General features: G+C 44.0%; 1 protein-coding gene across 1 annotated transcript in view; it reads left to right on the forward strand.

Annotated features, from left to right (window-relative positions):
• The window catches only part of LOC138705013 (uro-adherence factor A-like), a 134,266-nt gene that overhangs the window by 18,624 nt on the left and 99,456 nt on the right, over positions 1–16,186 (forward strand). Inside the window, exon 2 of the mRNA XM_069833552.1 lies at positions 281–481. Within this exon, the coding sequence (XP_069689653.1) occupies positions 281–481 (201 nt within the window). The remainder of the gene's footprint in view (positions 1–280; positions 482–16,186) is intronic.

Genomic DNA, 16,186 nt, shown 5'->3' on the forward strand with positions numbered 1-16,186 from the left:
GTAATTTTTTAGGGTTGTGCTTCATTCTTTCTCTCCTTTTTTTTTTCACATTCCCTTTTTCGCTGTAGCCTTTTTTCTTTACTCATTGCTGTCTTAGATCTGGCCATTTTTATTATTCCTATGCAACAAAAATCACTTAAATAAAGAATCTCAGAGATGTACATAAAATCACAAGAAATTAAATGTGACATGTAGTAAGAGTTTCACCAATTTAAGTCTAAAAAACATTAAAATATTGCAATTTAAATAAAATCCAATAGATAAATATATTTTTTTTCAGGTTCGTCAGCAGTCGAAGGATATTGCAAATCATATACGTCTGAAAGTTAGAGATGAGAGAGAGAAGCAGGCCAGTGCATTTAGAATACAGAAAAATGTTACAATGAAGAAATTGCAAGCTCAGAAGCTATTACTGCTACAGCAACAGTACCAAGACTGCCTTGATGAAGTGGGCATGGGGCATAAGCAGGCAACTATGCAGGTAATATATATTATTTTCTGGTGTGGGGTTACCAGAAAAATAAATAAGTGGACAATTATGAAGAAAGTTGAATGGTCCAGTACATATAATGTAATGTCTTTCTTGTAGTCGGTTATACTGTTTTTTGATTATTGATTGATGCCAAAACTGAAAAAGTCTTGTTTTTATCCTATATAAATGCTTCTTTCAGCAATAATGATAAATTATCTAGGTAGATTATTAACACTAGAAAAATGTTTTTTCTTAAAGCTCTAAACTTACAGCAGGAATTAGTTACAAAACATACCTGTTGCTGGAATAACACTTTTCCATTGTTAGTACCGATGTACTGTTTTTGTATGCATTATTATTTATTTTATTTTTTTGTCCAATGGCAGGGCCCTGAATTTGTTACTGTTGCTTGTAAATAAAGTAGTGGCAACACTGCCAGGAATGGGTCATGCACATTTACATGTGATACGCGACAACTGGTGATCGTAGTTGGAGATATTGTCGATGTATTCAATGATAAAACTGATTGCTATGACAACAAATATTATTGTGCGTGGTTAAATGTAGAGCACTATTTTTAACTGCTCTAAAGCATGTTTACTAAACTTGAGCAGCGATCGTGGATAAAAATCGAGATAGCCTGTGGTAGAAATGCACGCCAATGTCATCAAGAGTTATTTGAAGCTTATGGCAACGAGGCACTACTGTATCGGACAATCTCTGCATTTCGTATGGGTTGGAATGAGATGGCACATGTGGCTCACAGATCGCCCGTCCATTTGTGATGAACAAGTGGAGTTAGTGCCAGGTCTCCTTGCTGTTGATCATTGCTGGACTGTACAAGAATTATCCATCGAGGTTGGACTCAGTCATCAAACTGTGTGACACATCCTGAAGAACACAACTACTTCCAGCTATGTGGCGCAAACTTCCACATTTCCTGAGAGACAATCCACTTTTCATCTTGCATGATAATGCTCGATGTCATATTGCAGGAGCAGTGACTGGCTGAATTGCTAGAGAGATGGGATTTCGAAGTATTGGAACATCCTCCATATTCCCCTGACATGAGTCCTTGTGACTACGACTTGGTTCCACGATTGAAAGAACCACTTAGAGACTAGGGGCCGTATTCATAGACATTCTTAGCGCGGGCTTCCGGTGGATGATCAGCGAACTTACGTTTTTCGTATTCATAAACCGGTGTTAGTGATATGATATGTGAATCCTGTACAAGTAACCCGTCGATAGCCGGGAATAGTTTAGCACGCTCGTAGCGCAGGCTAGCGAAATGTCTATGAATAGCACCCTAGAGGTTTCCAGATATTGCATCAGTGCTTCGTGCAGTAGAGCCAGTCCATCAGAGATATCAACAGAAACAACCTCGCTAATGGCATTGGACAGCTACCACGAATTTGGCAAAAGATACAAGAACACACTGGTAATTATATCGAAGGGATGTTAACGTATTTTCCATGTCAGTTCAATAATATGTTCGTACTGTCTATGTTGCCACTACTTTACTACACTATAGATTAATAAGTAGGCCTAATAGACATTTCTTTAACCACTACAAGATCTGCAAGAAAAAATTGCGAAATTGTACTTCTCATGCATTATGATTGCAGTTTCTTATCAGTTAGTAAAAATCATAACACTTCAATATCAATATCTTTTTTTTTTAAAAGAAAGGGGAAAGTTCGGCCTATTTACAGATGTTTTAATTATGAATTCAGGGGGAGATGGAAAATAATCAGTACCTTAATTTAATGGAATATCTAATAATAATAATAATAATAATAATAATAATAATAAATAGGTGAAAAGGATAGGCTACAGTGCTCATGTACACACATCAAAATTGTCTAAGTAACAGATGATTTTATTAATAAAATTCTTTCCAAACCCAAATAAGTAACTACATAAGTATTGGGCACACGTAAGTGAGTTATTCATTTATCCATGCACCAGACATCATAGCAACCAGTGTTATGCTTTATTTACATTATTACATTGGAATTTCTTATTTCAGAGTGTCAGATAGGGTGATTAGTTCATTTGTAACGGAGAATTCAGGTAACTTCACAAATGTAAAACATTAAAAAAATAGTTGAAATGAATGCTCAGCATCATCATTTAAGCCACGATGACATGTTTAGAGCAATTGATATAACTGAAAACGGGGGAACACAAACTGACGCAGCGAGGGCTCTGAATAAGCTTACTGGAAGAAGCATAATATCCAGAATGTGGAATCGATATCGTGAATTTGGTAGTCCAGAAGAACAACATCCAGGTAAGCTGAGAGTTACAACTGCCGCACAAGACAGATTTCTGTGCCTAAAAGCATTGAGAGAAAGGACTTTAAGTGTAAGCATGTTAATATTGTGACTTTTAATTCAACACAATAATGTTGCTCTTATTCACAACAATAATGACTTTCTATAACTGAATTTAAACACTCCCGTTAACAATGGGTATTTCACTCCACACAGCAACACAGTATTCGTTATTGCACTCCACAGACGACAATGACAATTCACTTGGATTATTGAGAACAACAATGTACTGCTAATCTCAACTAATGTTCACAAAGCACTATTTACAAAACAAAACTGTCACTTCTCAGTTCACAGTTCGTTGCCTTGGCTAGTTCTTCTAACTCATTCACTCAAGTTCACAGTATGTCGAACCCAAGACTTCCAGAGACAGTCCACTGCACTCGAACTCAAGACTTCCGGATACGCCGCACTCGCTGGGTCGCTGCCACAGTTGCGGTCCTCTTCAAGTCAAACCCAGGTCTCGAAGGCCGGCTTCCTTGCTCGTCCACTGCTGCTTGACAAGACTGACTCGCTGTTCTAAACTGAACTGGCTCTCTTCGAAGGCTGCTCGCTTTTATTAGTTTAACCACGCTTCGCGAACCTTCGACCCAGGAAATTTCTACAGATGCCGCGAGGATGGTGCTTCTCAAGACTTCTCCGGATTTCTCCACTCAGTCGCAGTTGCTTTTCTTCCCCCTCTCTGCCGCAGCCCAGCATGTCGTCGTCTCCCCTCTCCTTTCTACGCTGCGCTCCGCAGAGCGCGCCTCCTACACTCCCTCCCTTCTGCCGGACGCATGCTCGAATCCCAAGGCAACGAGAAGTTTCTAGCAGGGTTGCCACATTGCTCCCTCCTAAGGCTGTTCATCCCAGACAGTCCCTTGGTAGGCCACTAGACGGTCCAGATGCACCACCATCATCTTCCCTCGGGGTTGTCGCTGGATGCGATACACCACATTGTTGATCTGGGTCACCACGTGGTATGGTCCATCCCAGACACGCTGCAACTTCGGTGATTTTCCTTTGGTCCGGGTAGGTCGATACAGCCATACCAGGTCGCCCTCCTGGAATCCTGCAGAGTTGGCTAGTCTGTCGTAACGCACTTTCATCCTGTCGCTGACCATCTTGAGGTGCTCTCTAGCCAGCTGATGGACTCCATTCAACTTCTCAGTCAGGTCTGCCATGTAGTCAGTCGCTGGCTGGTCGGTGTTGGGTGGCGTGCCAAACAGCAGATCACAGGGCAGGCGCAGCTCTCTCCCGAAGGCCATGTTTGCTGGTGTTATCCCTCTTGTATCGTGGACTGAAGGTCTGTAGACCAAGAGGAACAGTGGGACTCTGGCATCCCAGTCTCACTGATGGTTGGACACTACCTTCCGAAGGTGCTCTTCCACGTTTTTGATGTAGCATTCCACCAAGCCATTGTACTGTGGGTGGAAGGGAGTGGTCCTGGTTTTATGCATCCCAGACGCTCGAACAATTCTCTCATCAGGTTGGATTCGAAGTTGCGCCCCTGATCACTATGCAATTCCCGGGGCACCCCGAATCGGCAGATGAAGTTATCAAGTAGTGCGTCTGCCACCGTCGAAGCCTCTTGGTTGGGAATCGTGTACACCTCTGGCCATTTTGTGAAGTAATCCATGGCTACTAGCAGGTAGCGGTTCCCTCGATCCGTGACCGGAAACGGTCCAGCAACGTCGATGGCGATTCTTTCAAAAGGAGCTCCCACGTTGTACTGCTGCATGGCTCCCCTGCTGCGTGTCCTTGGTCCGCGACTGGCTGCACATGTGTCGCACCTTCGGCACCATTGTTCCATGTCGGTTCTCTGATGCAGCCAGTAGAACCTCTGCCTTAAATTGTCCAGCGTCTTGTTGGTTTCCAGGTGGCCTCCAGTCACGCCAGCATGAGTCTCCTCCAGCACTTCCTTCACCTTGCTCATGGGCAGGACCAGTTGTTCTATGCAGGTTCTTCCATCGGCTGACTCCCAAATCCTCTTCAGGATACCATCCTTGACAGTGAAGGATTCCCACTGGGCTCAGTAGCTCTTGTAAGTGGTGCTACAGTTGGCAATATCGGCCCACACTGGTCTCTGACCAGACTCCACATCACGCAGTAGCTGTTCAATGTTTGGGTCCTCCAACTGCTCCCTCCTTATGGCGGCGTTATTCCATCCTGGGTTCGGCTGGGTGGCGATTGCTCGGACTGCGTGGGCGCCATCTCGCTCTTCTACTTTCAGGCAGTGTTTGCAGCCATCTAGGCACGGGCGTCGTGATAGGGCATCAGCGTTGGAATGTTTCTTCCCTTGGCGGTTTTCGGAGGTGAAGTTGTACTCCTGCAGACGTTGAACCCAATGGGCAGTCTGCCCCTCCAGATTCCTGAAGCCCAATAGCCAGATAAGTGCAGAATGGTCTGTCCTCGGATGGGATTCCTGGCCATACAAATATTTGTGGAAATGGTTCAGAACTTCCACAATGGCAAGAAGTTCTCTACGCGTGATGCAGTAGTTTCTTTCAGCCTTGGATAGTGTTCGGCTGAAGTAGGCAATCACCCTTTCTTGCCCGTCCTGTTCCTGAGAGAGTACTCCGCCGATGCCTACATTGCTAGCGTCCGTGTCGAGCGTGAACTTCCTTCCAGGGATGGGGTATCCCAGTACAGGAGCAGTGCAGAGCGCCTCTTTCAGTGACTGGAAGGATGACTCCGCCTCGTCCGTCCATTGGAATTGTCGTTTCTCCTTGGTCAGCTGGGTTAGAGGCTTAGCGATGTTGGCATACCCTGCTACAAACCTTCTGTAGTAAGTGCAGAGGCCGAGAAATCGGCGCAACTCCTGCTTGTCCCTTGGTCTCGGCCATCCTCTGATGGCTTGCAGCTTCTCCTGGTCCATGGCCACTCCGTTGGTCCCTACTACGTGCCCCAGGTAGCCAACCTTCTTCTGGAACAGATGACGTTTCTTCGGGTTCAACTTCAACCTGGCTTGTCGCAGTCTCTCGAACACTTTCCTCAGATTCGACAGTTGTTCGCCGAAGGTCTTGCCGACCACGATGACGTCATCAAGGTACAGCAAACAGGTGTCGTATGTCAGGCCTCTCATTACGGACTCCATTAGTCTCTGGAATGAAGCCGGGGCGTTGCAGAGGCCGAACAGCATAACTGTGAACTGCCATAGTCCCTGACCTGTAGAGAATGCCGTTTTCTCCTTGTCCTCAGGATGTAGCGCCACCTGCCAGTATCCTGACTTGAGATCCAACGTTGAAAACCACTCTGCTCCTTCCAGGGTGTCCAAGGTGGCGTCAATTTGTGGAAGGGGAAAGCAGTCCTTCTTGGTGACGTCATTCAGTCTTCTGTAGTCCACGCAGAAACGCAGGTCCCCATTCTTCTTCTTCACCAGCACCACAGGTGATGACCAAGAGCTGCCGGATTCCTCGATGACCCCTCTTGCTTTCATGCCCTCCAATTGGTTGTCAATCTACCTCTTTAGCTAGAGGGACACGTCGAGGAGGTTCTCTGATCGGGGGAGCATTTCCGGTGTCATGCGGTGCTGAACTTTCTCCGTTCTCCCGTAGTCATTTTCAGACAGACTGAACACGTTCTGAAACTCTGTCAAGAGACCGTGGACTTGTCTTCTTTCTTCTTTGCTTAAATTCTCCGCCAGTTCTCGACCCAGCTCTTTCAGTGATTGGTCTAGCTCTCGACGTGGTCGCTGACGCTCCTCCTTATCCCCCAGAGATGTCACAGACACTACCTACTCGTCGCTACCTAGTACAGTTCCACTAGGCACCTCCTTGTCTTCAGGACCCTCACTGGTACCACCTTCTGGTTCGGGAGTAGGGATCTGGCCACGTAAACCCCATCTATCGGAGTTGTTTGCGAATCGAAGAGCAGATTTCTCTTAGGCTGTCCATCCAGTCGTGCTGTCACCACCATCTCGCAGCCTGCTGGGATTATCACATGATTCTGCAAAGTGAGTCTGCTGGCCATGGGTTGGTCTTCGACGTCCCTCATTAACACTTCATCCTGAACAAAACGGAGGATATGGCGCCGGACGTCCACCGTCGCATCGAAGATCCACATGGCGTCGAGTCCCAGGATGACGTCTTCAGTGATGTTGGCGACGAACACCCACATCTCCAGTCTCCTCTTTCCCAAGGTCAGATCCAGGAAAACCTCTTTTTGGATGGGCAGGCTCTTGCCTGAAGCAGTATGTAGCTCATATCGGGGCAGCGGCGTCCTCTCAAGTAGGCCACGCACGACTTCCGGTCTGGTGATAGTAAGCAATGCCCCGGTGTCTACCAGTACTCTGCATGGGCGGCCTCTTATCCATCCATCAGCAATCAGCCCATCATCGCATCTTCTGTTAACCGTCTTCAAGATCAGCCGAGGGGATGGTGATGACGGCGCCGACGTGCCCCTCCTCGCATCGGCCCCTTTTAGTTTTCCTGTCTGTAACCAGATCGGTCACAGTCCCTCCTTAATTGTTCAGGTTCGCCGCAGGACCAGCAGGTGGGCACTCCTCATCTCCATCGCTCGGGTGACTTCGGTTGACGTTCCTCGACGTCGCCCGCCACGACGCTCCTAATCCGGTGTGATGCCGAGATGTTCACCGTCAAGTTGGCTACCTCCATCCTGAGGGCCACCCCCAGAGCTTCGTTGATGGTGCGATGCTCGGCCAAGAGTAGCTGTTGTCTGATCTCGGGGTCTCGAACTCTGCTGCCAAAGGTGTAGGCTGCCTCTCCAGCAACGAAGTTAGGAGGTAGGCCCCTGAGGGCCTTATGGGCCAATTGTTCCATCGCCATCGCAAATTCTTGTAGGGACTCGCCTGACTGCTGGACCCTCGTTTTCAGTTGGGTCCTAAATGCTACCGCAAGTTGATGGTCACCGTAACGTCCCTCCAAGGCCGCGATTATCTCAGCAGCTGTCCCATCTTCTGGAACACTGTGAAGAATCTCCGACGCCTGCCCCTGAAACGCGGCCAGCAGCTGAGTAGTTTTCTCTGCCAGTGTCCACCCATTATGCTCTGCGATAGCCTCGAACTGGCGTCGGAATATCGACCAAGATGTCGTACCATCGAACTTCGGCGTCTTGACGTTCCAATGTCTGGCTGAAGGCGATGGTTCCACAGGGCCACTACATGGGGTCCTCAATTCTGTTGCCGATTTTTGCACGGTCCATTGAACTTCCTCGGCGATTATCTGTTTCTGTTCTCTAGCCTGGCGATCCACCAACGCGAGTATGTGCTTGTTTTCCTCAGCATTTTTGTCTAGCAACTCGTCTGCTCTTGACGCCGCTCGAGAGCGAATTTTGCCGTCGCAATTATGTACGTCCTGTCTTAGTTCGGCCACTGTCTCGTTTATAGTTGCAAAATTCTGGTTTAGTTTGTCCAAATCGGCCTTAAGTTCGTCTTTCACGATGGTAACAATTCCATCTACATGTGTCGAAACGCTACCGATTTGCATAGCGACGTCACTTTTAATCTCCGTTTTCACCTCACTGATGTCGTTTTTCATATCTGCCTTCACTTCACTTACGTCGTTTTTCACGTCTGCCTTTACCTCACTTATGTCGTTTTTCACCTCACTTATATCGTTCTTCACCTCACTTATATCGTTCTTCACCTCACTGATGTGTTTGTTCATTTCTGCTTTCATTTCCGTGATGGCTTGCAGGATCTGCTGTAGGTTCTCCATTATGTCGACAATGTCTCGCTTCTAACACCAAATGTGACTTTTAATTCATCACAATAATGTTGCTTTTATTCACAACAATAATAACTTTCTATAACTGAATTTAAACACTCCCGTCAACAATGGTTATTTCACTCCACACAGCAACACAGTATTCGTTTGCTAATATGTTTTCGCGGGATATCAGCCGAGTTAAAATTTTGGAATGTTCCAAGCTTTCAACTGCTGATATCCCGCGAATACATATTAGTGAACCAATGCCAAGAAAGCCTCAAATCATACATGCAGTATTCGTTATTGCACTCCACAGACGACAATGACAATTCACTTGGATTATTGAGAACAACAATGTACTGCTAATCTCAACTAATGTTCACAAAGCACTATTTACAAAACAAAACTGTCAGTTCTCAGTTCACAATTCGTTGCCTTGGCTAGTTCTTCTAGCTCATTCACTCAAATTCACAGTATGTCGAACCCAAGACTTCCAGGGACAGTCCACTGCGCTCGAACTCAAGACTTCCGGATACACCACACTCGCTGGGTCGTTGCCACAGTTGCAGTTCTCAAGTCAAACCCAGGTCTCGAAGGCCGGCTTCCTTGCTCGTCCACTGCTGCTTGACAAGACTGACTCGCTGTTCTAAACTGAACCGGCTCTCTTCGAAGGCTGCTCGCTTTTATTAGTTTAACCACGCTTCGCGAACCTTCGACCCAGGAAATTTCTACAGATTCCGAGAGGATGGCGCTTCTCGAGACTTCTCCAGATTTCTGCACTCAGTCGCAGTTGCTTTCCTAACCCCTCTCTGCCGTGGTCCAGCATGTCGTCGTCTCCCCTCTCCTCTTTATGCCGCTCTCCGCGGAGCTCGCCTCGTCTCTCGCGCCTCCTGCGCGCCCTCCCTTCTGCCGGAAGCGTGCTCGAATCCCGAGGCAATGAGAAGTTTCTAGCAGGGTTGCCACAATATATTTGCAGAATGTTGGGAATGTGATTGTATCAACCCAGACCATTAGGAACAGATTGCATGAGAGAGGTCTTTAATGGTCGTCGCCCACTGAGGTGTCCAGTTATTTGACGAGGAAATCGAGAATCTCGTGTTTTGTGGTGTCAGCAACACGAAGATTGCACAGATGGTCAATGGGGTCAGGTTCTCTTTAGTGATGAGTCACGTTTCAGTATACATCCAGATTCTGGAAGAATATGCATATGGAGACAACCAGGTCAAGCAGAAAGACCAAGGTATGTACGGGAGGTTCATAAATTCCAATGTTCTGTCATGATATGGGGAGGAATAATGGCACACAGGAAGATAGATCTCATTTTAGTTGAAGGAACACTGGGAGCAAATCATTATATTCAAAAGATATTGCAGCTTGCAGTCTTTCCCATTGCTGAAGAAATTGGTCCTGAATTCCTTCTAATGCACTACAATGACACTGCACATGTTGCATAGTAACAGCACAATGGTTGCGAAGACACGATATTCAAGTTCTAGGATGGCCTGCTCAGTCCCCGGATCTTAATCCAATTGAGAATTTGTGGGATATCCTTAAAAAAAAAAGAGTTCTAGAGGATACTGAAAACATTGAGACTCTTGATCAGTTGTTTGTACATTCTCCAAATTCACTGGCAGAACATTGGTCAAGATGAAATTCTTCATCTCATATCTTCAATGCCAAGAAGGTGTCAAGCAGTACTGAATGCAAGAGATGGTGCTACTCGTTATTAATGACAAAAGTTTTGTGTGAAGTTGAAAAAAAAAAACTGCAGTATTGTAAAGATTTCAAACCATTGAGATTTTAAAACTTTGATCTTTTCATTCTGAGAACAAGTTATGCGTGTTTTTTAACATTATTACACACTTTCATACCATGTAGAATGTTTTTCTATACATAAATAATACATAATAATACTTGCATATCATGTAGTATGTTTCTTCATTGAGAATTAAATGAAAAATGCTGTGCCCTTAGATAATTTTGATGTGTGTAGAATGCATTATATGTAATACCTTTTAACCCATTAAGTCCCAAATTATTTTTTTCTACATTTTGATGTTTTATTTATTGGAAACGCATAAGAAAGCCCTGTAGAACACATACCTACCATACATAATATTTTGAGATGCCTAGTTTCAGAGAAAATAGCTGTCCTCTAAATAGGACGCTGGGATCTAATGTAATCATAGGAACCAAATTTGCTTGATACAGTCATATTTTATGAAATGATGCAAAACATTGCATACATATTGTGACGTTACATTTCATGCAGTATTACTTCGGTTTTCCTCCACAGCCAGTTCGTGCATATCTTCTCTCTTTCTTTCTTCGGACAATGATGTGTCAAACTCCATCCATCCTGACATCAGGACAACTCTTAGATGGTGATGCATATGGTCGCCCTAGTTGTTTCCTGCTTGTGTCAAGTTTGAGATAGGACATTGTCACTGCACATCTGAAATGTAGAAGATCCAGTGCATTTGCACCATGTGCGTATCTATATAGGAGCCATGCATTCGCCAATGCCATGTCTATCATTGTTGTAAATAAGGGCCAGTAATACTTCTTTCTTGGGACACCAATTACATATTTTCCTACTAGCCAATCATGATGATCAACACCTCCATGTGGGAATTGTAGTCTTCAGTACTCCGAGATTTATGGTGTTATAATTTGTGGAAATAGTGACATACTTGTTATTTCACCGGACGAAAAGTACTTCTCTATTTCGGTCATCCTAAAATAATCCATGGCGCTACAGCCATGAAGGGCCAAGACCGACCAGCTGGCTGCTGGCCTCACGTCCACATGCCAAAGCAAAGGTGGACGATCATCCAACCAGAATGGAGGTATCATGTGTTACAACAATGATCCCCCCAGCCGTTATAGCTGGTTTGTGAAACTGGATTTCGCTACTTATCGTAGCTCCCCAAGTGCATCACGATGCTGGGTGGGCACCGGTCTCATACACTAGCCGAAATTTCATGAGAAAATTTCTTCCCCCATGAGGACTCGAACCAGCGCGCTTTCCGTAACGCGAGTCCTAGGCAGGATGCCTTAGACCACGTCACCGGACCTATTTCAGTCATACTGATAGTAAAATGTACCTCAATCTTGCTTCTTCAATTCCTTGCTGTTCCGTAGTGGACATTCTTCAGTAAGGCTCTCTCTTATAGTTCCTGTTGCTCTGTATCCTAACTTTGAAGATGAATAGGGATATCATGATTTGTGAAATAGTTATCGAAGAGCACAGTATAATTAGTTGAGTGTTCAACACAGTCGAGCATATTCAGAATCACTCTCGATCACAACAAATCATCTTTTTCATTTTCCACAGCATCCTTTCCACAATATAGGTCGAAATTGAAGCAGTACTCACTGGTTCCACAAAGAGCCCATAATTGTACCCAAATCTGATTGGCTTCCCATGACTGAACTGTTTCAGACTATGATGCAAATAGTATTTCATAATCATTTCATCCACAGGCAGAAATTCCTAAAAAATCCCGAACTGCTGAAGTGAAGTATTTATCATCTTTATGAGAAGTCTAACTTGGAATCTGAGTCAGCATCACACAAGGTACACTGGCCGTCGGAAGCAGTGCTTACTCACTCTGATTCCACTCTGCACAGAATAGTAATAATAATAATATCTGTTATCACTAAATACTGGGTAGTCATATGTTCGTAACAAACGGAATGCCATCATGCGCAGAGGAGTGTTACATTGTATTACACTTCATCCCAGCGTCCTAATTAGAGGACACCAATATTTCCATTGTTGTCAAAGTCAGCTAGCATTGTTGATGATAACGATTATATATCAGATTGAAACACCAAATTATGTGCTATATATATTCACAAAACAATAATTACATGACCAAAATCTCGTATGGTATTGGCAGTGGTAGGTTATAATATGAAGTACAATTGTGTAGGATGAAGAAAAAATATAAAATAAAATTGTAATAGAAACCAAGTCCAAAACATTATTTTGTACATCAAAACAGTTCAGTTTGTAACATGACACACACAATTAACACAATTAGGATATTGTGATTGCTAAAAAAGTAAATAATCTACTGTCCTCTAAATAGGACACTGGGATATAATGGGTTAATATCAAGAAAGACAACCATTTGTTTTAATATAATTGAGAGACAGAAGTACTGTCTTCACAGGAAGATATAGCCTAAAAAACTATAAACCTCACATTTATTTGAATAATGAAGAAATTCAGTACAATCCAACTCCTAAGATCCTAGGATTAATTTTTGATGAAAAACTTTGATGGAAAACGCATTTAACCAATGTTCCATTGCAGTGTCTACCACAATTAAATCTCTTGAAGATCATAGCTAATAAGAAATGGGGATCAGATATCACGAAAATGCGTTTGTTTTATAATGCTTATATATGATCAAAATTGACCTATGGATGTGAAATATGGGGAGGAGCATCAGCAACTCATCTACAAAAAATTTCTGTTTTTCAAAACTCAGCCTTAAGATTATGCCTAGGAGTACCAAAAACCACATCAACTGTTGCACTAGAAATTGAATGTAATATTCAAACACAAGACACTATATATTACAAAACGATCTAAAAATGCATTTAAAATTGCAAGCCTCATCCAGATCTCAGATGTCCTTTAAACTGTCAGATGATATCCTGTGTAATTTCTATAAAATAAAAAAAAAAAAAAAAAGAAATACCAATCTATATCACAGACACACTCATTGCTAAAACTCCAGTTGTGAACGAAATTCCTCCATGGAAATGGGTGATTCCAGAACATAGCATACAAATTTCAGGAAATCATTCCAAATGTGATCCTCCATACATTCTTAAGTTAGATTCCATGGAACTACTCTGCAGTACATATAAGGATCACCTTCAAATTTATACAGATGGATCTCTAAATCCTACTAATGAGACATTAGGAGCAAGGTATTATATTCCAAAATATCAAGAAAGTTATTTCATACCATGTTCATCCCCCTCTAGTCTTGATACTGAATTGCTAGCTATTGATGCTGTTCTTCAATGTGTTACTCAAATTTCTGAAAAATCTATTTGCATACTTACCGACTCCAAGGGGGCTATATTTAATATAATTAAATATGTACCAAACCTATATGCACATAGAATTATTCCAATTCAGAAACAACTAAGTAAACTAAAATAACTCCAAAAGGAAATAACATTTCAATGGATATCTAGTCATTGTGGTATACCTGGAAACGAGAAAGTCGATAATATTGCAAAACAGGCAACATATTTGCAACCAAGACCTCTTCAAGTGATATCTCTATCCAGTGCTTTTGCTTCAGTAAAGTCTCATTTTACAAACTTATGGATCAACAGATGTAGATTCATTTTCCGGGCTGAGAGGCCGTGGTCTATTAGTTGGTTTTATACCAGACGTTTCGTCTGCAACTGTGGCAGACATCTTCAGTGGAGTGGTATCCGAGGTCGCAAGACTCTTCTCGGCGTACCTGAGGCAACTGATCCTGTGTCTGGTTGTGCGGGCGTATTTATAGTGCGGCTCGCGGGCCGAGGCCTGTTGTCGCTGCGGTCCGCGCCGCTTTGTTCGCTGCTCCCGTTCTGGGTTCCGTCCTTTTGTTGTAGTGGCTTCTTATCTGTTCTGTTTAGGACCGGGTACCAACACTTGTTTAGCTTTACGCCTTCTTCCTTGCGATTAAAGTTGTTGTTATGTTTATGTATTTCGATCGCTTCTCTATGTAGACGGGGGAAGAAGTGCGTCGTCGTGCTCAAGATGTCCGTGTCCTTGAATCTTATGTTGTGATCGCCCTCTTGATAGGCATGTGCTGCCACTGCCGATTTGTCGATCTGTCCTAGGCGGCAATTCCTATTATGTTCTGTCAGTCTCGTCCTGACGCTTCGCTGTGTAGTACCGATGTAGACCTTCCCGCACGAACACGGAATCCTGTAAACTCCGGCGGACAGCAGCTTATCTCGTTTGTCCTTGGATGACCTCAGCATGTTCCGGATTTGCTTGGTCGGCAGGAAGATCGTTTCCACATCATGACGCTTCAGCACCCTGCTGATACGGTCCGTCACATTCCTTAAGTAGGGTAGGAAGACCGTGCCCTTCTTAGTCGCTCGTTCCTGTGACCGCATCGACGGTGTTACCCTGGGGCGCATGGCTCTCTTTATCTCCGGCCTTGAGTAGCCATTGGCCATGAGTGCTGTCGATACATGGCTCAGCTCCCGTTGGATGTGTCGTGGCTCGGCTACCCGCCTGGCCCTGTTGATCAGGGTCATGTGTCAGCACAGCTTTTGTGCTCTTTGACCTATCTTCTACGTTGCCGCGATACTGGCGTCATCCCGAGGTTTCTACGGTTAAAACGTCTGTTCCGGACGGCATCATCCCACCGCATATACAACCGGACGGAGAAGGCCCTGCTGAGGGACAGAATCCATCAAACCCGCCGTGAACTGGCCTGGAACGACAAGAATTTATATTCACTACACCTACAGCTGAGCTACATCCTGACTACAGAAGATTGGACAGATGTAGATAGGATGACACATGCCACCATGACATCCACATCACTACACATCACCGATCGTCTTAAGAAGAAATATGAGAACAGCGTGACAACCAAGGCCCCCGTGACCTTGGACCCCGCTCGGACAGTAGTGAATCTATCCGACACGATACTAACACCAGAAGAAATGGCGGTACTGGCCAAGGGCGGGAACTTCGCAGTAACACCACGTGTGTTACCGTTCGAAGACATCATTGCCAACGTGGAATCCGGGATAAGAGGAGTGAGCATGGATAAGGCTGAAGAAATTCGAAGAGAGACAGCTCGAATTCTGCAACGTGCGCAGCCTTAGAAGAGCAATTTAACCAGAGATGAGTCAAGGGCGATTAAATCCCTTAACGAGAAAGAAGACATTCTAATCCTGGCAGCAGACAAAGGGAACGCGACAGTAATCTTAAACACCAAAGATTACGAACGAAAAATTGGTGACCTCCTGGACCCCAACACATATAAGAAGCTGACACGGGATCCGACGGCAGCAATCCTGAAGAAAACTAACCAGCTGATAAATACCTCGTCAATTCCAGCGGCCGTACAACGCTCCATTAAGAAATCTCTCTCAAAGTGAGAGTCCAAGTTTCACAACCATAAAGAACAACTGGTAATATAACTGTATTATAAATTCTAACTTTCAGATTTTTTGACAGAAGACTGGATGATAAAAGCTTCTCAACCCAATAATAACAGGCATTTCCCATATTTATTCTGTGTTTAATTTCCTCCCGAGTATCATTTATATTTGTTACTGTTGGTCCCAGGTATTTGAATTTTTCCACCTCTTCAAAGGACAAATTTCCTATCTTATATTTCCATTTCGTACAATATTCTCGTCACGAGACATAATTATATACTTTATCTTTTCGGGATTTACTTGCAAACCTATCTCTTTACTTGCTTCAAGTAAAATTCCCGTGTTTTCCCTAATCGTTTGTGGATTTTCTCCTAACATATTGTAACTTTTAATTCAAACAAGAATGTAACTTTTATTCAAAACAACAATAATCACTTTCTATAATTGAATGTAAACACTCCCGTCAACAATGGGATTTCCACTTCACACAGCAACACAGTATTCATTATTGCACTCCACAGACGACAATGACAATGACAATTTACTTGGATTATTGAGAACAACAATGTACTGCTAATCTT

Source organism: Periplaneta americana, chromosome 8, assembly GCF_040183065.1.
Source record: "Periplaneta americana isolate PAMFEO1 chromosome 8, P.americana_PAMFEO1_priV1, whole genome shotgun sequence".
Lineage (NCBI taxonomy): Eukaryota > Metazoa > Arthropoda > Insecta > Blattodea > Blattidae > Periplaneta > Periplaneta americana.